Consider the following 24,276-nt stretch of genomic DNA (forward strand, 5'->3'; position numbering starts at 1 on the left):
GTTGGTTAATTTCAATATTGTGTATCAGGAAATATAAAGGCCCAAGAGAGGGATAGATGTGATGGAGTGACCAATCTCTGAGCACTCACAACATACACAGTGTTTATCGGGTACGTGTGGCATCTTGTGTGGATGTGGATTGTAGTGATCCAAAACAATTACAAGTATAACAATCAGGATATCTGGTCATAGACCACTACAGCAAACATTGTGATGGTGAAACAGTGTGAAATACTGTGAAGATTAGTGAAACAAGACATCAAAATCTATTTCAAGAAAATCATACTTATAGAATTGTTGGAAATAGGTCTGCCATAATCTTTATTTTTCAAAAAAATGCATTTACCAACTGGAATATAATTAAGGGAATATGATGAGTCATACTTATAGAAGAATATTAAACTAAATAAAACACCCCTTAGGGTTGTTAAACTTTCTTCAAAATGGAAAAAAAATGAAGGAGAAATACCACAAAGGCAGAGGATTAAAATAATAAGAATTGGATCCCTAAAATGGAGTAGCATCAAGTAACACAACTATTTTTACTAAAATATTAGTTTTGCTGAGGATGAAGCTCAGACTTTCTGAGACATGATGTGAGGCAGCTTAGATGGGACTTTAAGCATCGTATTATATACAGCATGTTAAAAAACTTCACATTTTGAAATTCATTTGCTATATTGTACCACATTAGCACATTTTTCTTGTAATGTCTTCAAATGCTTCTAGAATCTTAGCACTGTAGCCAAACCAACCTCATTATTCCCCATTTTTGTTTCTGAATGGGCCATAATTTCATGCACCATATGCGATCTTTTCTCATGATTTCTTTGACTCCACTGTGAACTGGTAATACTTTTCTAAAGCACACTTCAGAAATAGAATCCTGGTGGGTAATGAAAAGGTATTTAGCTCACTAGCCCTTGACCACTTTAATATATACATCCCCTCCCAAGGCAGTGATAACTCTAATTGCTTTTATTTTTTCAAGAACTAGAAAGAGGAGAAAAGTTCAACACAATGACTTTTAAATTGGAAGTATTAGGAAAAGGTTATAAATTAAGTGTGCTCATTACATTTAAATAAATAAGGTGGAGATCTTTATCTTAAACTAAAGCTCTGCATTATAAAGTATGAACACAGCTGAGTATTTCACTATTGACTGAAATGTGCGCTTAGTTAATGTGGCAGATAAATTCACCCGAGAATTAAAAAAGCAGAGAAGTAAATTCATATAGAGAATACAGGCAGCATAAAATATCCAACTTAAAGAACACTGATAGAAACAATGTGTCTACAAAACAAAGGACAATAGCCTGATGGTGGATACAGGACAGGTATAAGTATTATAAAGACTGTCATAGAAATGAGAAAGTTGAATAGGCAGTGATAGAATTTTCTCACCAATGAATAGATATCCTTACAAAGAGTTTACATGGGGGAGTGTAAAATCAGTTAGTGCTTATGAGTATCACAACTAAACTACAGAAAATATAAGAGAATATATTACAAAGGAAAATTCTGTTAAGTCTACAGTGTAAGTAAAAGAGTATAGGATAATATTGCAATCAGATGTTTCAAATAAAGACAGGCTTACTTACAATATGAAAGAATGATTACTAAGCACGTGATTAAAAAAAAAAAGTCTATTACCTTGCCACACATGTGAGATTAATGGAAAAAGAAAAACATTTGAGGGACTAATTGAGAGTGCTGTGAAGATAGATACTATAGTCAGTTGCAATGGTGTGAGAGGAAACACCTACGAGTTCTGTGAAGAAAGATGGAGATCACAAGTGCGTTGACTGAAAAGAGGAAAGATCCTACATGTCAAGAGAGACAGAATATTGTATCTACCTCACAACCAGAGAAGGATCTGCATACACTTTCAATTAGAGATTCATGGACATCCTAGAGCTCTGTGAAAATGTAGTCTTGCTTATCTGTCTTTTTTTTTTTCAAGTAGCTTATCATGGTATCCCACTATGTAAATAGCTATTTGAATGGCAACAATATATCTACTTAAATCAACAGACTCTTCCATTGTAAGATAATGATATTATAGAGGCCCAAAGTTAGTCAACATACAGCATGATGTTTAGTTTTCATCAAAGTCAACAACCATCGTTTAAAAAGGACACAACTAAAGATTCTGGAGACATACTATCTTCATCTCAAACTTCTAACCACATTTCTGAGTGTGACAGGGTCGCAATCTGCTTTCACTCTGTCCAAAATGCTGGAAGTGGAAGAAAGCAATTACCCTTTGTTGTTGTTTGGTTTTGGCTCTTTTTTTTTGGGGGGGGGGGTCCTGTCACCCAGATCCCAAATAAATCACACACAGAGTCTTATTATTACTTATGAATGCCCGGCCTTAGCTTATCTTAGATTCTAGTCAGCTTTTCTTAAGTTCAAATGATCCCATCTACTTTTTGCCTCTGGGCTTGTCTCATTCTCTTATTTCTATAAATCTTACTCCTACTCCATGGCTTGCTGGGTAGGTGGGTGGTTGGCCCCGGGAGTCCTCTTCCTTCTCTGGATACTAGATCTTTTTCACTCATCCATCTCTTTTTTCTCCTCTGAGATTTCTCCTTCTATATATTCTCTCTGCCAGCCAGCCTCACTTATCTCTCTCTCCTACCTTACTATTGGCCATTTAGTTCTCTATTAGACCAGTCAGGTGTTTTAGACAGGCAAAGTAACATAGGTTCACAGAGTTAAACAAATGAAACAAAACAAAAGTAACACACCTTAGCCGGGCAGTGGTGGCGCACACCTTTAATCGCAACACTCGGGAGGCAGAGGCAGGAGGATCTCTGTGAGTTCGAGGCCAGCCTGGGTTACCAAGTGAGTCCCAGGAAAGGCGCAAAGCTACACAGAGAAACCCTGTCTCGAAAAACCAAAAAAAAAAAAAAAAAAAAAAACCAAAAAAAAAAAACAAAAGTAACACACCTTAAAATAATATTCTACAACAATCCCTTTTTTGTGAACTAATATTTTCACACCAACGTTGTTATCTGCCAAAATAATGAAATTACAACTGCATTTGTATCATATCAAGATTCATCTATATAAACCACATTATCTGCATGTGGCAAATTTTCATTATTATTTAAATCCCTTATAGAATCATTTTTTTATCTATTCTTTTTTTTATTATTTTTATTTTGCAATACAATTCAGTTCTACACATCAGCCACAGATTCCCTTGTTCTCCCCCCTCCCGTCCCTCCTTATAGAATCTTGATTGGTTTATAAATGTAGGAGATATTTTAAAGACAAAAATAAGGATAAACTGAAAAATGCAAGTTTACTTTAAATGGATGTTCATTAATCCCCTATCATGTACACATTGAGTTTAGGGGCTATTTAGAAATTCAGTATTAAAATCTTTCTTTGAAAAAAGATACTTAAAAATATGAGATTATGGAGAGGAATTAGTAGTAGGAGAAACGTGGGGGGTGCCATGTTTAAAATACGTTAAGTGAATTTTTCAAAGAACAAAAGTATATTGCTATAAAGGTACTCTAATGTAACAGAAAGGACAGAAAGTTTCATGTTTCAAACTACCAATATTTATGTTCAGTTATTCTGTCATGTTCTTTCATTACTTAAAATTTTATTCTATCATTAATGGACAAATACTTGTACATATTAGTGCAATAAGAGGTTTCAATACATTTACACCTTGAATAATATTCAAGTAAGAGAATTACTATGTCTATCACTTTAAAGTGTGTCATTGCATTTATATTTTCAGAATATCTAAAGTGCTCTCTTCTAATGTAAAACATTCAATATATTATTAAACCAAGGACAATACCAAAGCTAGGGAATATGAGCATTTATCAGACAATAGATAAAAAACTGGTCAAGTAACAGAGGAGTATTAAATTTTGTTGTGATGTCACTAAAAATGCCTTATACCTCCATTGTTTTCATACTGTAGAATGATACTTGTATCAGAGTAATGTTTGTTCTATGATGTTTTATTGACAATATGATTAGAAATATGTATTACATGAGAACACTAATATAAAAGATCCTTGAGTATTTGTATTTTAAAAATTGTTTACTGAAATTTAAATATATATACATCAAATTTTAATGTTGACCCATTGTGCTCTATGGTTTTCCTTTAAACATAATTTTCCGTCGTGTAAAAGCCATATAATTGATCCTGTTGCATTCTGATCTCTGGAATAATATTTTAGATAGGATTTCAGTATTTAGTTCATTTATAAGACTTTTATAATGGCATTTTGAACATTGGTTGATGGAAAGAGTATTGAAATTCAACTAATTCATTCACTCAGCAACAATTTTAAGATTATGGTAAGTAAGATGAACATTTATTTCGGCAAAACAACTCAAACTAGTAATTTGACTTCCATATAGTACAGGCAATACATGCCTCTGGGAATAAACATGAGATGGACAAGTGTGTGAAATTCAGTAAGAGTTGACTATCCACAATTTTGTTAATTGTTGAATAGATTTCAGATAAGTTCCAGCAGGGCTACTATAAAACCATTTAAGCACATAAAATATCCAAGTGAAATAAAGTTGGTAATGCATTATTTTATATTAGGAGTAGGTATTGTCCTAGTTTACCTATTGCTGGTGTGTATTGAGAAGAAGAAATGAGTCTGAGATGGGCATCTCACAATGACTTACAGAGTCTTTATTGGTTCACTGTATTGTGTACTTGATCACAGTTTTAAACAGCCTTTGCAGGACGGATATCTGTGACAACACACATGCAGGGTTGGTACGGAAACTGACAATTATCCAATTAAAAGCTGACTTTAGTATCTGCCATTTCAGAAACACTCCACTATTTTTTAATCATATCACTGACACTCTGAGGTTTGCATAAAGCCAAATTCTTCCAACCACACAGAATTAACATCTGCCTGCCTCTGCATTGCCTTTTGCATTATGAATTATATTTTATGCATTATATTCTATTCTGAAATACAACCTTGTTATTAAGTTTTAACCACGTTTTATTTGTGTGTGCATGTGTGTGTGTACACATCAACACACATGCACATGCAAGAGAGTGTACAGTTTATAACATGAATTATTTTTTAAATTGTAGTTTCATAACCTTAATATGATTTTTTTTCATGAGTGAAACACCCACATCAAAATGTACAATGAATATTTCCATGAATGCTTACTAAATACATACCTCCTTTGTAACAAGTAAGATTTCATTACTTTATGATCATATCATTTTTAGTATAGCTTATGCCAACATAAATATTCACCTTTAACACAGTACCAGATGTGTCTTAGAACTAGAGGGCATAAGGTCAAGTGCTATCTTTAGACATCACTAATGAAGAGACACAAACACAAAGGCTAAAATATTCTCCCTTGATAAAACAGTACATTATATATTCAATAAATTCCTTTATTTTACATAAATGAATGATGATAAATGCAATATGTAGGCAACTGGTACATACTCTGTGGAAACCGTGGTGGGTTGTCATTGACATCAGTCAAGGTTATATTGACAGTTGTGGATCCCGAAAGTCCGCCAACTTGCCCAGCCATGTCTTTGGCTTGAATGACCACTGAGTAATGTTCTCTGGCTTCTCTATCCATGTTATGTAAAGCTGTTCTAATGACTCCTGGAATATAAAGATTTAAGAAACAATCAGTACAAGTTTTACACTGAACAAATAACATTTTGAGAAACATGAATGGTGTTGTCAATATTGACTTTTGAAATAGCACATTTTTAAGTGAGAGCTACCTTTTTTAGAAAAAAAATTATTATTGAAAAACTGAGCCATTTGCACATTTGTTTGCATGCACATATCATAAACTGTCTTTATGTCTCAAAATAAGAAATCTTTCACTGTTTGATTCCTGGGTTATGTGGCTCCCCAAGGCAGCTTTCAGCCAAGACGTGCATGTTGAAGTCACAGGACAACTTGTGAATATATGTTCTCTCTTCTTACTATGTGGGATGTGGTGATCAAATTCAGGTCACTGGGCTTGGTGGCATCCATCTTTACCCATTGACTCATTTCATTGACTTTCCAGACATTTACAAAACATCCTCATTTATATATCTTAGCTATCTGACCCTTGAGACAAATACTAGCCATGTCTATCAAACTTACATTTAATTAGTTTTCATTGTATTCAATTAGAAGTTACCAAATTTAACATCTTGTTTCTAAATTTACTAAGCTTTTTATATACAATATCTTGACATGAGAAAAATAATTTGTATATCCAAGGTTAAAAATAAAAAGAGGTTGTAATAGCAGAAATAATTATTGAATCTGTCCATGGTTCACAATATAGGATACTATGATACTTGATTTTTCTTTTTGTCTATCTTCTTTTGCAACTGAACTGATTGGATTTACACTGATTTAGAGAGGAAAGCCTTAGGCACCAGGAAAAATGTTAAGTATCACAATTTCAAAACTGGTGAACAAATAATTGAGGGCATTTGGTAGAGACTTTAATGAAGGTAAACAGAGAAGAAAATGATTGTTATCAAAACAAAGTCTAACAGTGTGATAACAAATGGTTCACCTAATTGATGCATATGCAAATTCCCCTAGCATTTTTCTTACAAAGAACAGTGTTTCATTACATTTACAAACTACAAATGTAGGAAATGGAATCATGTAGGAATGAAAAAGCTTAAGATGTATAAAAATATTTTTAAATGGTAGATATTCTGTATATTTCTAGTATTTGAAAAAGTAAAGATAATTTTATCAAGAAAAACATAAAAATATAATATAAATGGAACTTATGTCATAGGAAAATAAAAACGTTGCACAGGTTAATCTTTAGCATAAAATTAAATTGCTATTTTATAAAACATAATTATCTAAAGATAAAACCAAACATTGCACAGTAAATGGCAATATTCTCTTTTGTATACATTTTTGAATGTCAGTCATTTAGGTTCACCTAATAAGGACTATGTAGTATTTCATGCTCAGCAAATTTGTTGGAGTCACAGTATGCCCCTACTTGTGCACTTTATCTACTTCCTGAACCAACTTGAAAGAAACACAGTATCCAAATTGACTATAGAAAGAACAGGCCATATATAAAATTAACACAAAGATTTCAGGAACCATGGTCATAGGTTCATCTAAACCTACAAATTTCTTTAATATGGCACAGTACACTGATGAGTTATTAGTTACCATGAGTCACTTCAAAGCTCTAATGACACACCTCCTCCAACAAGGAAAGACCTCCTAATTCTTCTAAACATTCCCATCAATTGAGAAATGAATATTTAAATATAGGAGTTTGACAGAGGGTGGGGGTTATTCCCGTTCAAAGATGCACATTCTACTGTTTTGGTATGAATTATCTTCCTGTATGCACCTTCCCTGGTAACATCCCAAGCCTTTAGCACCTCCAACATCCTAGGTTCTCCAGCGTAATCCAGGATACACTTTCAATGATTCCTACAAAGTCTTTTTTAGGCCTTCATGAAGAGAACACTCTGCCACATGTTTGGACTCAGCAGCCTTTCTTAGCCATAGAGGAAGATCTCATAACCCCTATGCTCTTGTATCCTTCATGACTCTTAAGCCAGATGCACATGTTAACAAATTAAACTGCCTGCTTGGGATGGAACTCGGTTGTCCTTGAATTACATTTGCATAAGTTTCTCTTTGTTGTTTCATTTTAGGAACAGAATTAGAACTATTTTCCTTTCACAAGTTTCCAGACTATCTGGGTAGGGGTCTCACAATGAGGGGGAAAGACCCCCACCAAAGGCCAAGACACAGTTCCCCCAGAAACCCAAAAGAGCTGAGGGAAGAGATATCTTAAAGATAAACAGAATTAAGTCAGTTCCCCCTTCCTGGAGAGGGTGAAGTCAGGAGTTTTCAAAAGAACAAAGTCAGGATGTCTGGTGGTGACCTATTAACCATGAGATGCCCCTCTCTGGAGAAAACATGACCAGACCCCATAAATGAGTTGTAAAACTCCTGACAGGGCAAACAGATAAGCTGAAATAAGACAAAGTCCTGGCCCTGGGAAAAACTGGACCTATCAAAGATGGATCCATACTAACCCCTCCCCTCTAAGGAATTTTGTGGTTTTTTTCCTATAAAAAGTAACTTCCCCAAGAAAGAGGAACTCTCCTCCCTTCCTCATGGTGTCAGGAGTGGTGGACAAGGGTTCCCTGTTAGCTTGAACTATGCACACACATACCCTGAGTCAAATAAACATAGCTATTGTATTCTGGCCATCTTCGGTCTCTAGTGGTCTCTTCGGGGATCCTAATCTGGGCAGAACAGAGGGTACTACAAACTTTATTTCATTTTTTTAAATCTATTTCAGCATAAATACTGGCTCCAACATTAAATTCCCTGGTATTCCTTATTTCTCCTCAAATTATACATTTTATAATTCTTTTTGCCCCATTTATTCTTTTTTTCTTTCTTTTTTTTTTTTTTTTTTTTTTGGTTTTTCGAGATAGGGCTTCTCTGTGTAGCTTTGTTCCAGCTTAGTTCCAGCTTTTCTGGAACTCACTTGGTAGCCCAGACTGGCCTCAAACTCACAGACATCCACCTGGCTCTGCCTCCCGAGTACTGGGATTAAAGGTATGCGCCACCACTGCCCAGCTTTGTTTTCTTTTCTTTCTTTTTTTTTTTTTTTGGTATTCTTTTTCATTTTAGACCTGCAGGAGATTGACCACTAATAATCACATGATAGAGTCAATATTAGGCTCTCTTGAAATCTACATTACCAACTAAATTGGTCCCAAACTCTTTAATTTAGCCTCAGGCAAATTTTTAATACATGTACAGAAAGTAGTCAGTCTTTGCCAAAATATCATATGAGTGGTCTCTAATCAGTTGTTAACACTGTTCCTTTCTGATGCATTTTGAGCCGGGTGTCCAAGGTCCACATGGATCTTAGTCTTCGAGGATCCTACTAGGAAGACACAGTGAGTCCCACTTACAGTATTCCACTGCTTTCCTAGTATAGAATTCTGAATTCTTCTTACTCTAAAAGGCTGCTTGGTCAGGCCTGTCATAGCAATAGTCAACTCCTTGGTACCAACTTCAGACTTTTTTATTTTTCTTCAAGACAAAACTCCATGACCAAGGAAACTTAATATTGTACAGTTTATTCCTTTCACAGATCATGTGTTTGATATTGTATCTAAAAATTCACCATCATGTCCAAAGACAACTAGATGAGTATCCTGACTTTTAGAAAACTCTCAGTTTTAAGACTATGTTCTATTTGAGCTCATTTTTATGTATAATGCATAAGGACTTTTGCTCTTTAATTTTTGTTTTCATAATTTATTTTTCTGTGTTTGCTATTACATTGTGGAAATGCAGTTAATTATAATATTTCTATATCAGTGCATATTTTTAGGATCCACAGTCAGTACTATTTTTTGTGTCTTTTACATTTTTGCCACAGTCAACTGGTTATATCTTATGAATCTGTCTATGCTATCACTATTTATACCACACAACATCTCTTTGTCTCTTTTTCATGAAACAAATGTTAGATTCTCTTTGTTAGCTTCACATTTAGTCTTCAAGTTAGGCAGAGTTAGTTCTTTAATATTCTCTTTTTAATCCAATATGACAAAATAACAGCTCTTCATAATTAGATCTACATATGCAATGAAAAGCAATTCTAAACTGCAAAATCATTTTAAGAATCTGAGAGGCAAATTTTAAATTTTACATGGAAAGTCAAAATTTCAGGATGTCCATCTATGTAGTGATCAATTTTACTATCATAGTAAGACAATCAGTTGGATGACATTCATGGAGAGATTAACTCATTTAAAAATATGTCAAATATTCCAGCATAATATCCAAAATTGGTATTTTAGTAAAATTTTGGAAATACAGTGTTTTAACTTTTCAGTATTGTCATGTAGAAATAAATAAAAAGTGCTAAATTTACAATCTCCCTCCTAAATCAATGCTTGATGTAATAGACATATTTTTTTAATTTTTAAAGAATAAAATATTTTTCAAATAAACACACACACACATGGACACATACACTTTCATTCTTCTACATAGCTATATGGATTTTCTACCCATCTTCACCCAGCCTACTGCATTTAATAGCAAACTCATTAAGGAGAATTTTTTTCTTAAAACAAAAATAGTTCAGTGTGAAGGCATCTATTCATTCCAATCGCTTAATAGAGGAACTTGAATATGAACATATACATATATGATAGTGTGCATTTTTTCAGAACTGTGACAGTTAAGCCTATGTACAATGTTGGGATAAATTATTTGTTACAGTTAATGTTCATTGTCAGGTTGATTGAGTTGAGACATACCTAGGCAACTACTGTTGTAGTCCTCTGTGTGGGGGGAGATTGTATCACAGAACATTGGATAGTGGCAGTTCTGATTTAATTGTGACTTTAACCCATCAATAATATCAACATTCAAACAAACTATAGAGATTAGTTAAACTATGGACTTAAGCGGCTTAATTGGAAAAAAAATTGGGGATGTTTTTGTGGCTTTGAAAACTCTATCTTAACTTTGGAACCTATCTTTCTTTCTGATTGCATCCTCTCTTCTGTAAGATAAGCAGCCTCCTCTGACACATGCTCCTGAGGCCACATTGTTCTACCTCACCTCTGTCCTCTTCTGTAAGATAAGCAGCCTCCTCTGACACATGCTCCTGAGGCCACATTGTTCTACCTCACCTCTGTCCCAAAACAGCTCACTTACCTATTCCTAGATGGAAATGTCTGAAACCTCAAGTTGAAATGAGGCCTTTCCTTTAATAGTCTCTATTAATTTGGTCACACAAATAAATCTGATTAATACAATGTATTTACATAGTATATATGTAATTATATAATAACTGTTGTTTGGCAGGTTGTCTGTTTCTGGCATTTGTCCATGAATCTATCCCAGTGATTACAGCATAAGTACTTTTTGAAAAAGTAAAATCAATATGGTTATAGCATACGGGATTTTCATTAGCAGATTTTAAAAAAAGTTACAAAGCATCTCTTATTTATTGTGTTGCTGTGTGTGCACATGTTGCCAATAAAGAAAAAGAAGTTAATTTAAGTATGTGGTAGGTGACTGGCTATGTCCCATTCTGAATTTCTGATATTTTTTTCTAACAATGTTTTTACACAACTTTAACAGAAATCATTGCCTTTTCTTCTATTAAGATTCTGGGTTAAATCAGAATATCATTTCATTCTGTTCCTTGTTGTATTCCTGGTAAATTATTGCAGCTTCTTTATTACTGCACATTACATTCTGAGGTTGTCACTTGTGTTTTCCAATCACCTTGGTAGGAAGCCACTTTTAACTGGGAATTATTCTCAACTGAATATAACTTCTCAATTTTGAAGCCTCATCTGTGGTTATTAACATTATTTCTTGAGTCCCAATCATTGGTTGACCATAAGATTTTGCTCCTTAACTAATTGTATTCATATAACAACATTTCTCCAAAGTGTTTTCTTACATTTTTAATCAGTAAATAAGAAAATATCACCTAAATTTGGCTCATTAGCTATCACCACAGGAAATTGCAAAATAAATATAGCAAATAGACAAGAATAATAAAATACACATACATAATCAAATTTCCATAGTAGCTTCTCAGGTTCACAAAGCATTTAGAGCAAGAACTTGTATATTCTTCTTCATGTATAAACTAGATATGTTCCCTTTTGTTTGGTTGCTAGGAATCTAACACATTTTCTTCAGCATATTAGACTTTGCCAGAATTAATGAGCTACTGAGCAAAAGAAGAAACCCAAGCATTTGAGCATGTGTGAATCTAAACATTTTTATAGGATTAAAGACAAAAATCAGAGCCTGACATTTGATTTTGCTAGAAAAATATAGAGGGAACACTTTGGGATATTAGAACATGACACAATAATTTAGAAAAGACCTTCAAATTAATAAAATATAAACAAATACTCACAAAACATTTATATTAAGTTAGACTACAGAGCATAGAAATGAAATAGAGACAGGGTAAATATTTATAAATTATGTCTCAGAAACAATATATGATAATTATGCAAATAAGCATTTCCAGGGTTAAAAAACAAATGACTATATTATAGTAAAATGCACCTTAGAATTTCTTGAAAGACTTAAATAGATATAAGAAATGATCAGTATGAGAGTTCATCATAGCAATGTAAGTCAAAATCACAATAATATTACAATTCCCCAAAATACAGACACATGAAGAGAACTACTGTATGATTTCAGTCAAATATAAAATATTCTATTGAGGCCTGGAGATGGGGGCTGTTGTGGCACCTTCTTTCTATGCAGGGAAACCTGAGTTCAATCCCAAATACTATACCCTCCCCCACGCTCATATACACATGTGAAATTAAGAATACCATAGTGATTATACAGTTCAAGGAATTAAGGTGAGAGAAATGGGATGAGAAAAACTGCAAATCTTAGTAAGTCATGATTCGGTAAGGTACCATTATAGGTGATGATGAAAAAAAATTAGCAATAAATTTCAATTTGAAAAAGCAAAGAGAAAAAATAAGAACTTCCTCATCCACCAAAACTATAGACATTTGAGGTAACACAAATGCCTCATCCAATCTAGTTATTACACAATGTGCATATTGGTAATATCATGGCACCCTATCAATAAGTATAATATTATGTTTATGTATTTCAACATAAAGTAAAATTGGTATTAGAAGTTTCAAATTGTTGTTGGGGAGATGACTCTGTGGTTATTAGTCATTGTTTTCAAAGTAGGAAAACACGAAATAAAATCTCTGGACTACCCATACAGAACCCAGCATGGCTATACATGATTGTAACCCAATGGTTGAGAAGTAGAGACAGGCAGATCTTGGGAGCTTGATTAGATGAAACAGGGCCTTCAGCTTCAGAGAGACCCTCTCTCAAACAGTAAGATGGAGAGAAATAAGAGTACTGGCCTCCTTAATGTGTTCTAACCGTACTTCCAAGTTTTGAGTACTCAACACTGTTTTCCACAAGAAGGTACTACTTGGATGATCTTATCATCCACCTTTCAGTAGACACAAGAACTTATACATGATGTACTCCACCGTCCTCCATATGATCAAATATAGGTACTCATACCCCTCTGCGTGTGTGAGAATTTCTCTCTATTCCTTCTCCTCTCTCCCTGTCTCTCTCCCTCCTTTCCTCCCTCCCTCTTTCCCTCCTTCCTTGCCTCCCTTTCTCCCTCCTCCTTCTCTGTGTGTGTCTCTGTGTGTGTGACTCAGACACACATATACACACATGAAAAGCAAAGCAAAAGAAAACAAAACAAAAAGCCAAGCAACTAAAAAAAAAAAAAAAATCTCTACAAATTGGGACTTTCTTTGGTTCCCCTTAATTTCTCTGAGTGTCAAGATTACATCAAGGCACCATCCACCTTCAGGGTGGATTTTCCTCTTGTTATGATTTCTCTTAGGAAATTCCCTAAGAAATGTACCCCAGAGTGGGCTCTACTATATCCTAGTCATCTCTCAATTCAATCAAGTTAAAAATCAAGACTACAATGATGAATTATAATTATAATAAAATCAAACAGACATTGTTTTAAAACTTCCTGTATTAGGATACAGGAAGATAGATGACAGACATAAATTTTGGTGGAAAGATAATCCAGTGATTATTGTAGGTGGACAAAATTGAGCAACATAATCAGAATTAACAACATAGGTATATATATTTAAATATATATATATATATATATATATTTTTTTTTAAGATTTATTTATTTATTATGTATACAGTGTTCTGTCTGCACGTATCTCTGGAGGCCAGAAGAGGGCACCAGATCTCATTACAGATGGTTGTGAGCCACCATGTGGTTGCTGGGAATTGAACTCAGGACCTTTGGAAGAGCAAGCAGTGCTCTTAACCTCTGAGCCACCTCTCCAGCCCCTATTTAAATATATTTTATTCTAGAATTTTTTTACAATAATATAAACTTTTAGAGGTTTAGGTACATTTAGATGTTTCATTTAGTATTGACTGTTCAGCTTGATTTTTTTTTTTTTTTTGGTTTTTCGAGACAGGGTTTCTCTGTGTAGCTTTGCGCCTTTCCTGGGACTCACTTGGTAGCCCAGGCTGGCCTCAAACTCACAGAGATCCGCCTGGCTCTGCCTCCCAAGTGCTGGGATTAAAGGCGTGCGCCACCACCGCCCGGCTGATTTTTTACTATAACTGTAATTTAGGAGTTCACAATATTCTTTGTATTGGTTATTTCATTGCTATTTAAGTGTGTATACATCTATATATTCTGATGTTCCCTTACTGTTTTAAGAATTCATTTGGGATCCCATAAGTTCTGGTCTCCACTGAGAGACGTATGATGTGATAGATCAAGCAGTACCCTCTTGTGGAAGAGAATGTCAAGTACTAAGGATTTGGAAGTGTGGTTTGAACAGAGCAAGTAGACAAGTGAGAACCAGAATAAATGAATTTACACACACATACACACACACACACACACACACACACACACACACACACACACACACACGTATTCATGCACATGTGCATGGAAAAATATTTACATAATATATATGTGTATATATATATATATACATGCATATACACACACACTAACTAAAGATGTTCATGTGAAGGTCAAGGTTGTGTAAACCACAAGCTGCTAGCCATTTTTCATAGCTACTGCTGCACAGAGACACAGATGAGTCTAAAGTGACATTAGCATATGTGACAGACTGTTTCCAGAGGACAATGGGCAGTACTTTGCCTTTTTTTTCCTGTTGTAGCATCAATTTAATTAATAAAGAAAAAAAGACCATAAAATATCACATAAGACATTACGAATTTAAAAGGAAGCCATACTTTCACTTAACGCTATTACTCATTGAGCAAAACTGTATTGAGATTGATCTAGTCAGTAGAAAAGAAATGGAACCTGGCCTTCTGAAACAGGATGGCAGGTCTCAAGCCTGAGTTTGAGAGTGAAGGTGACAGAAGTGTTTATGGTAATTTTGCAATGAAACTACTGTCATATCCCAGCACAGCAAGGGCTTGAATTACTGCCTGTTTTAGAATAAAGAGAATGCCAGACCTGGAAACGAGAAAAGTGTCCAAAGATAGTTAGGTCTGATTAAAAAAATATGTTATCTCTCCTATTATAAAAAGTAAATATTTCATAAATAAAATAAATAAATTCAGCATTTGTGCTCAGTCTACACCATCAAAGCTTCCTAGGCATTGTCAGTTAACCAAGGAAACCACCAAAGATTATCTGTGTTCATACCAAATATGAAGCACTGAACTATACTGTGTGTTAGGGCCTCAATGCATGCTTGATTCTCTTTTATTTGCTACATGCTGATGTGGTGTTATGATAGCATTTTTAACTTCCTATTTTAAAATGTATAATTTTCAGACCTGGTAATATAAAACCCATTCACATATTCAGGCGTCTGATAGATTTTTCTAAACAAATCATGGCAGGTTGTTTCCAATAAACACATAGAGAATGCACTGCAAAGTCACCTTTGTTTTACTTCCACATTTGTGCATACTGATGAGATAGATGTGCTTTTATATGTTTGATATTTGAAATTATAATTACATCATATGCACACATGTATACAGATATGTATAACAGTAATTCATGAAAAAGTGGTCATTAGTTTGAAAGAGAAAAAGGAGGGGTGTATGGGAAATTTGGAAGCAAGGAAGGGGAAAATGATATAATTATATTATAATCTTACCACCCCCCAAAAAAGGAATACTTTTCAAAACAGACAGAAAATGTACTCAAAGAAGACAATACCAGGTGAACAATCCAGATTTGGAAAATGAAACAATGCCTGGATTGTGCATGTGTGCTCTCTAAAATGAAACAATGCCTGGATTGTGCATATGTGCTCTCTAAAAGTAAATACTGTGTAGGAGTACAACGGTTCAGAATAGCCTTGGTTTTCTCTGGCCCATGACTTTATTGATTATAGCACATAATGGAATCCACATACTGTACTTGAGTCTTACAAAAAGCACTCTTCACATGAAGCTTACACTCATGATTGAAAAAACTTTAGGAAATATAATTAAGAACAGAGAGGGAGAACAAGGAAAGAGACACCATGATAAATGAAGACCCCATGGGAATAAGAAGAAGCAAAGTGCTAGAGAGGTCCCGAAAAATCCACAAAGATACCTCCATGATAGACTACTGGCAATGGTTGAGAGAAAGCCTGAACTGACCTACTGTGATGATCGGATGGCCGAACACCCTAACTGTCATGATAAAACTCTCATCCAATGACTGATGGAAGCAGATGCAGAGATCCATGGCCAGGCTCCAGGTGGAGCTCCGGGAGTCCAATCGGCGAGAGAGAGGAGGGATTGTATGAGGGAGAGATGTTGAGACCATGATTGGAAAAAGCTTAGGAACAAATAGCCAAACTAGTGGAAACACATGAACTATGAACCAATAGCTGAGGAGCCCCCACGGAACTGGATCAGGCCCTCTGGATAAGTGAGACAGTCGATTAGCTTGAACTGTTTGGGAGGCCCCCAGTCTGTGGGACCAGGACCTGTCCTTAGTGCATGAGCTGGCTGTTTTGAACCTGGGGCCTATGCAGGGACACTTTGCTCAGCCTGGGTGAAGGGAGGAGGGAATTGGACCGGCCTGGACTGAATCTACCAGGCTGAGCTGAATCCCCAGGGGAGTCCTTGCCCTGGAGGAGATGGGAATGGGGGGTGGATTGGGGGAGGGCAGTAGGAGGGAGGACAGGGGAATCCATGGATGATATGTAAAATTAAATAAATTAATTATAAAATTAAAAAAATAATAAAAAACATTGAACATAGCAAATGGACTGGTATCAAATATTGAGGAGAAATAAAAGCTCTGGGTTTGTGCTCACAGTTATAAGTATGGTAAACAGAACGTTGACAATGCTGCACTTATCTGTTGACTTACATGTTCTACTTCTAAAACATTCAAGAACTTAGTCACTGTTAACAGGCAATTTATATGACCTCATAGGAAATTATTATGTCTTAAAAACTTATATGTAATATTTGTCTTTACCTAGTAGTATTACTGAGCTTTTACATTATTTGTTCTCTCAAAGATATTATTGTACAAACGGTCTTATTAATTAACAACAACAACAACAAAAATCTGGATCCAGATACTGGGGTGAAAGCTGAAAGGTCAGAGAAACAAAACAAGCTTCAGCCAACCTCACCCCACCAACTCCTCAGCCAATCCTGTTTCCACTAATCCTCAGATTGAAAGCCTCTGAGTCCTTACCCCTGAGGGACTCAGTTGAACTGCTGCTTAGTTCCTGTCTCCTTATGCCTTATATACCATTCTTCACCCAGCCATGTCACTTGCTGGGATTGAAGGCGAGTTGCTTTCCAAGCAAAGACATGAGATCTCAAGTGTTGTGATTAAAGGCATGTGCCATCACCACCTGGCTCTGTTCTCAGTGTGGCCTTTAACTCAAAGAGATCCAGATGGACCCCTGCCTTCTGAGTGATAGGATTAAGGGTGTGTGCCACCACTGTCGGGCCTCTATGTCTAATCGAGTTGCTGGCTCTGTCCTCTGATTCCCAGATAAGTTTATTAGGGTACACAGTATATTGGCGTACACAATATATCACCACATTTGTCAGCTAATAATCAAACTTTATTTAAATCATGAAATCATCAGTAGTATTTGCAGAAAAAGCATTAGATATGAATGCTAAACCATGACAAAAATCACTCCAAGTATATTGACAAAAATTAAATGACTTCATATTTTGGAATAATTTGCATATTTAGTGTTACACAACATTTATCAGTAAAATACATACGTGTGTATGATTAAATATAGGAACATGAATTTCTGCTTGTTAAATAGGAAGCTGTCATATTGCCCATGATAAATACATTAGAAAGAAGTGAGAAAAAGAGCTTTATGTGAAAAAACTCATTCATTACACAAATCCTTTCAGGTGGCATTTTTTAGTCTGAGAAAAAATCAAGGAGGTCATCTTATCTAAAACGTAAAGGAAATGCTGATTGAACTGAAAATAATGAATCAGCTCGGGAGATATGAGCCTGTAAACTATAAGACTTTTGAGTTTGACTGCAAGTAAGATGGAAAGTCATCAACATATTTTATGCAAGGAAACAGCATAATCTTATATTTTAGCACAATTGATTTGGATGTCGTGCAGGGACTAGATATTGTAGAACAAGGCAGAAATCAGGAAACAAGTTCAGAGATGATTACAATGAAGGTAAATAAATGGAAGTGCAAAGCAATGTCAGGTGTTGAACCTTTGCTGATGGAAGAGCTCTGTGGTATGAAAGGAAAGAAATGGGATAAAGGATGATTTGCAATGTTTGGACTTAGTGCAGATTGTAAGCAGTATTTGTGGGGATATTTTATATACCAGTTCTCGAGGGTGTGTGTATGTGTGTGTGTGTGTGTGATGCTGCAAAGGCAGGTTTGATCATATTCTGTAACAGTCATCTTAGTAACTCAGAAGAGATATTCTGTGAGCTTTTACAGTATATCAGAGGATCACTTAAACAGTACTTTAAACCTATCATAAATATAAGATTTAAACTTTTAACCTGATGACATTCATAAAGGAAGAATTATATAAAGATGCTCAAATATTAAATCCTGGCCCAGGAGAAGGACAAAAATGCACACCAAAGAACAGGGACAAAAGATGGAAAGCAAGGAGGTGTGGCATGCTGGAAGCAAAGAAGTTTTCAGAGAATAGGAACAGTTCAAGTGTGTCAAATGCTAAGTCAAGTATGATCCAGCCAGAACAGGCTGTGGAATGAATTGAAGGCACAGTCATAATAATGGGAAGTGTGGCAGCCTGACCTAAATTTGAACAGTGAATATGAGGTGAAAGAAATGTTATGTGAGGCATTTTGAAGTGAATCTTTAAGGACAAGTAGACTGGGCAAGATGTCTGATTACAAGTGGACTATGAGAAAAGGGCATGATATTAATGGCACTCCAGGATTTGGCTTAAGGGTCCAGGTCAGTGGGGAGTCTCTCTACAAAACTAGAAGTACCAGCTGAAGATCACTGAAGAGGGTTAGCTCCTGACTGTTTTGACCTGGCTGTACTTGACGGGTATCTGTCAAAAAGAATGAAGGGTATTTGAACACATGACACTCTCTAGAAAGGTCTTGGATTGACAAATGAAGATAATAATTACAATTTCAAAGAGAAACATGAAGCAGATCTCACCTCTGTAACATTAAAGAATATGCCAATTATGATAAATGGTCAAAATTGCTCTTGATGAGTATTCATTCCTTGAATTATATTCATAAAGTCTACAAAAGTTAGATTTTTAAGAAAAGTGCGTGAAATAAAAATCAGTCTGTCTGATCTTAATAAATATGAAACAAAATTATTCATTTTGACTGGATTTAACATTTTATATATATATATATATATGTACTGAATGTATAAATTAGCTTAATCATCTTTTATGTGAGTCAATTCAGAATATGCAATAAGAAGTCACTACGCCTAATTTCCTTCAACTAAATTTGGAGGATCCCTAGCCTTGCATAGTTCGTTTTTAGACAATTGGAAAAATGTGCAGGGTATTCCAGAAATGCAGATTAATATAGCTAAAAGGAAAACATATATTAATTTAAAAGTTAGGGAGATTTTTTTTAAAGTGCTACCTATTTAAACATTTGCATATCTCATTTCTGCTACCTGTTTACTTGCTGTCTGTATGGCCAATTTTTGCCATGCTGTATCTACAATAAATCTTGCAAGAAGAGGGAATATTTTATAAACAACAACAGCAAAAAACAGCTTCTATATGGTGGCTTTCTATTCCTTCTGTTTTCCATTTCCTAACGTAACACATGAGTTTAATAGATATACTCTGCTTTTTATTTTTTAATCTCTGTGTGTATCTGCTACTTTGAATTGGCACCTAGGTGGTTTGTATTTGGTGAGGTATCGCCACATGCTGCAGGTTAAGAGTGACTCTCCTCCCTCCTTCTCATGCAAAGGACTTTCCTCCCTGGCTTACTAGCCATTGTGTCCTTCCTATATGGAAGTGTCAGGAACTGAATCAGGCATTGACGGCAGACCATACTTCAAGTAGACCAAATACTGCACTAATGAAGCAATGTACCACAAACACTTGCAAGGTTCTGGTTCCCTGGGCATACCTGAGAATTGTTTGCAGAGAGTTATTTAAGATTTGAAGAATAATCTATATTAGAAAACACGAAAATAACTAGAAAGGGTTATGAAACAAAGCCTGAATTAGAAAGAAAATTAACATAGCATATAATGGCTGGGGGGGAAGTAAATGAGGCATTGATTTAGGTTTCAGAGACTTTTTTCTATTAATATAATCCTAAAAGTCATCCTATTTTTTATTGATTTAGCACCTTTCACGTTTATTTTAGTACTATCCATTCTTGAGATTCCAAGGAACCTATAAATGTCTTTCTACTAATCAAACATTGTTCCTCAGGGTTACTGCCTAAGGTCTTGCCAAGACAGCATTTTGACCTCATCTTTTGCAGTATTTCCTTTCAGAAATATTTCTAAAGGGAGTTAGTTAAAGAGATAACACCAGGGCTGGAGAGATGGCTCAGAGGTTAAGAGCACTGACTGCTCTTCCAGAGGTCCTGAGTTCAATTCCCAGAGACCACATGGTGGCTCACAACCATCTGTAATGAGATCTGGTGCCCTCTCCTGGCCTGCAGTCATATATGCTGTATATATAATAAATAATAAATAAATAAATAAATAAATAAAAGAGATAACACTAAATGCAAACAGATAGAAACTAGAACTCCAGGATGCTTCACCATATGGCTAATTAGGAGGTTTTGTAATTGATGAATGTTATTACATTTTCCACTGTAAATCAGAAGCAACACCACAATATACCTGACACCCAGTTCTTTTCACATTTACTACCTCATACCATTTCAGATTTAACATATTCTCTACCTATCACATCTTCTTCTTGGGTAAAAGCACTCTGTTTCTTCAAGGATGAAATTTAAAAACTCTATATTTTGAGAAATTCTTAATTTAAGAATTGCTTAATGTCTTTTCTGTGTGTTCATGGTAAAGTCACTGGCCCAGTTATCTCTCTAATTCTAAAGCTATTTTAAAAACATATATGGGCCAGGTGGTGGTGGCGCACGCCTTTAATCCCAGCACTTGGGAGGCAGAGCCAGGAGAATCTCTGTGAGTTCGAGGCCAGCCTGGGCTACCAAGTGAGTTCCAGGAGAGGTGCAAAACTACACAGAGAAACCCTGTCTCAAAAAACAAAAACAAAAAAACAAACAAGCAAACAAACGAAAACATATATGGACCATGATAAAAACTTCCCTATATCCCACACCAATATTCAGAGCTTGCGGATAGTTAAGGAAGTATAGAAAGAATATGACCTTTGGGTTGGGTTGTACCTCAGTCAAAGAACAGTTGACAAGTCTGAGTGAGTTCTGGATACCATTGGTTTGAGCCTTTCCATCATTAGAAAAATTAAAGCAATCTAAAATTAGTAAAATTAGTTCATAAGAAGTGGAAACAATGCATAACATGTTTGAAATACTGACAAGATAAGTGCAACTAAAATCTAATATTTTTTAATTATTCAGATAGAGTATCATTCAAATTGTGTGTGCACATGCATGTGTGTGTGTGTGTGTGTGTGTGTGTGTGTGTGTGTGTGTGTGTGTATGTGTGTGTGTGTGGTGTTTTAGGTAAAATCTAGGGCCTTGCATTCTACTCTTCGGCTACACATCCCCAGACCCTAAATTTGTGTTTTTAAAATTATGTACTATATCCATTCAAACTTTTTGAAGTAACTTTGACGCTTACTCTTGTAACTCTATGTTTTCATTATCAATTGCCTGTTTCAACAGCTGGGGTTTCTCTTGGCCATACAGGCATTTGACTCTGTGTCACACTTGGCAATATGGAAAACAAAAGAGGTTAGGTGATAAAGGGATGTCTTTTTGTAGGCTGTGAAAATGTGTTGCTCTGATTGGTTGATAAATAAAATGCTGATTGGCCAATAGCCAGGCAGGAAGTATAGGCAGGATTAGCAGACAAGGAGAATTCTGGGAAGAGGAAGGGTAAGTCAGGAGATGCCAGCCCACCATCCAGGGAGCAGCATGTAATGGCACAGAGGTAAAGCCATAGAAAACGTGGCAACATATAGATTAACAGAAATGGGCTGAGTTTAAACATAAGAGCTAGTCAGTGGTAAGCCTGAACTAATGGTCAATGCAGTTTTAATTAATATTAGTCTCTGTGTGTTTACTTGGTTCTGAGTGGCTGCACACCAGGCGGGATGCAGAAAAACTTTCAGCTACAGTTAGGGAACCACAGTTCAAATTTTCTGTCTCTATTGACTTGCATCTTTTTCCCTCAACAATAAGCAGAAACATCAATAATGTGGGTTTATTTGGTTAATATACAGTGATATTGATCAGTTCATAGATACTTTCAGTTAAGTGAATATCACATGACAATCTCTCCATAGAGTTATAGTACACTCATAAGAGACTTGGGTATCAATTTTGTTCAAAAATGAGCATATTTTTGTTGAAAAAAAGTTAGGTTCTTATTTAATGTGCTCTTTCCATCTGTATTCACAAAGGTGTATACTTTCATTGTAATTGTAGTAAGAACTGAAGCTCCAGCACTATTTTTCCACAAGTTGACTACACAGAAATTTTATAATCAAAATATGGTATTTTTCCTGTTTTTCTTCCTGGGTTGTTAGTTTTATTTGCTATGTCTTGGTTCTGATTTACTTATTATTTTATTTTACAAACTCTGAACTTCATTTATCCCCATAAATATTTTGCTGAAATTCAAAGATTACTAAGTCTTTATTGGATTTCACCATGAATCACTTTATTATCTCAAGGTCTGTGAATAGAAGTCTAGTTAGGATGCATTTAACATACCAGGCACTGTGCTCAATATGATTGTTGCAATTATTTAATTTATCCTCTTCCTGGTCAGAGCTATTCCTTACTAATACATAGGAATATAGAATATTTAAATGCCCATTGGTTTCCTGCATTTGTTCATTAACTTAGGCACTATGGTTCACACAAAGACAAGCTTATTGCTTGTATTCAGTGGACAAATGCCCTTTACTGAAACATCACACTGACTCCTTTGTGGAGAGTCTTCATTTGGCTGGTGTCTGAGTATCACAGCTGGTTATAAAGATTGTCCTCAGACTGCTGGAGTACACTATGCACAGAACAAAGTGTGTTTTCCTCTGAAGGCCAGTGTGCTGTATGCATTCAAGGTGTATTAATTGGCCTCCAATGTGTTTGCCAGTTTCTTGTCGAATATGAAGAAAATATAAAAATCCTCAGAGGGCCTAGTCTCTCTGATGTGTTTTTTTTAACTCTAGGTTTATGTTTCCTTTTTGATTTCAAACAGAATTTAAAAATGAAGCAAATACGTCAGCCTAATATGCCAACAAATGTTAAATACAACCTATTTTCTCCAATTGCATTATACATAAAAACTACAAAATTCTAACAAATCGGAAATAACCAAATGATTCAGTGGCAACTTAATGATGTCATTAATTCACTTGACATTGATTGCATTATGAGGTATGACATGCTCAGAATAGAAGCAATAACAGAAAATATTTTTAAATTTGATGTGCTCACAGACTAGAGTACAATAATTTTACATTTTAAAATCAAATTACTCCAAAGTGGATTATCAAAAGTAAGCAAACTTTCATTCCCTCCTTTCCTCCTTCCCTTTACATTCCTTATGTAATTGAGTAAGATATGAGTTGGGGGAAGAATTGCCCATTCAGGTAATAGAGTAAGATACAAGGATTGATGGAGGAATTTCCCATTCACATATATGTCTAAATTACTTCACAGACATTTAATCATGTGATGTGCTTCCTAGTGTAAACATCTATAAGGAACAATGTGACTATGAAACTTTCATTGGTTTTACTTGCACTTTGGGAACTTTGTCCATCAAATACCTAGCCAACAGCAGGTTCCAATGATCAGCTTCAAGCCATATCCATCCCCTTTCCCTGAGAAAAGCATGTAGTAGCTTGCAGGACTGTCAGCTAAGAGAAGATTCTCTATGTTTCTCTAACCTAATATTACATTGCATTATTTCCTCTGAGTTATTTATAATATGTGAAATACAATAATTTCAAGAAATCATTTTGATACACTTTTGAGTTGCAATTTAATGGGTGG

General features: G+C 35.2%; 1 protein-coding gene across 6 annotated transcripts in view; it reads right to left on the reverse strand.

The window, feature by feature from the left end:
- Cdh18 (cadherin 18) overlaps positions 1-24,276 on the reverse strand; it is an 845,179-nt gene that overhangs the window by 94,422 nt on the left and 726,481 nt on the right. For all 6 annotated transcript variants that reach the window (XM_052743062.1, XM_052743063.1, XM_052743064.1 and 3 more), the window contains one exon: positions 5,478-5,645. In XM_052743062.1, the coding sequence (XP_052599022.1) occupies positions 5,478-5,645 (168 nt within the window). The remainder of the gene's footprint in view (positions 1-5,477; positions 5,646-24,276) is intronic.

Source organism: Peromyscus californicus, unplaced genomic scaffold, assembly GCF_007827085.1.
Source record: "Peromyscus californicus insignis strain IS unplaced genomic scaffold, ASM782708v3 Scaffold_18__1_contigs__length_77618521, whole genome shotgun sequence".
In the NCBI taxonomy this organism is placed as follows: Eukaryota; Metazoa; Chordata; class Mammalia; order Rodentia; family Cricetidae; genus Peromyscus; species Peromyscus californicus.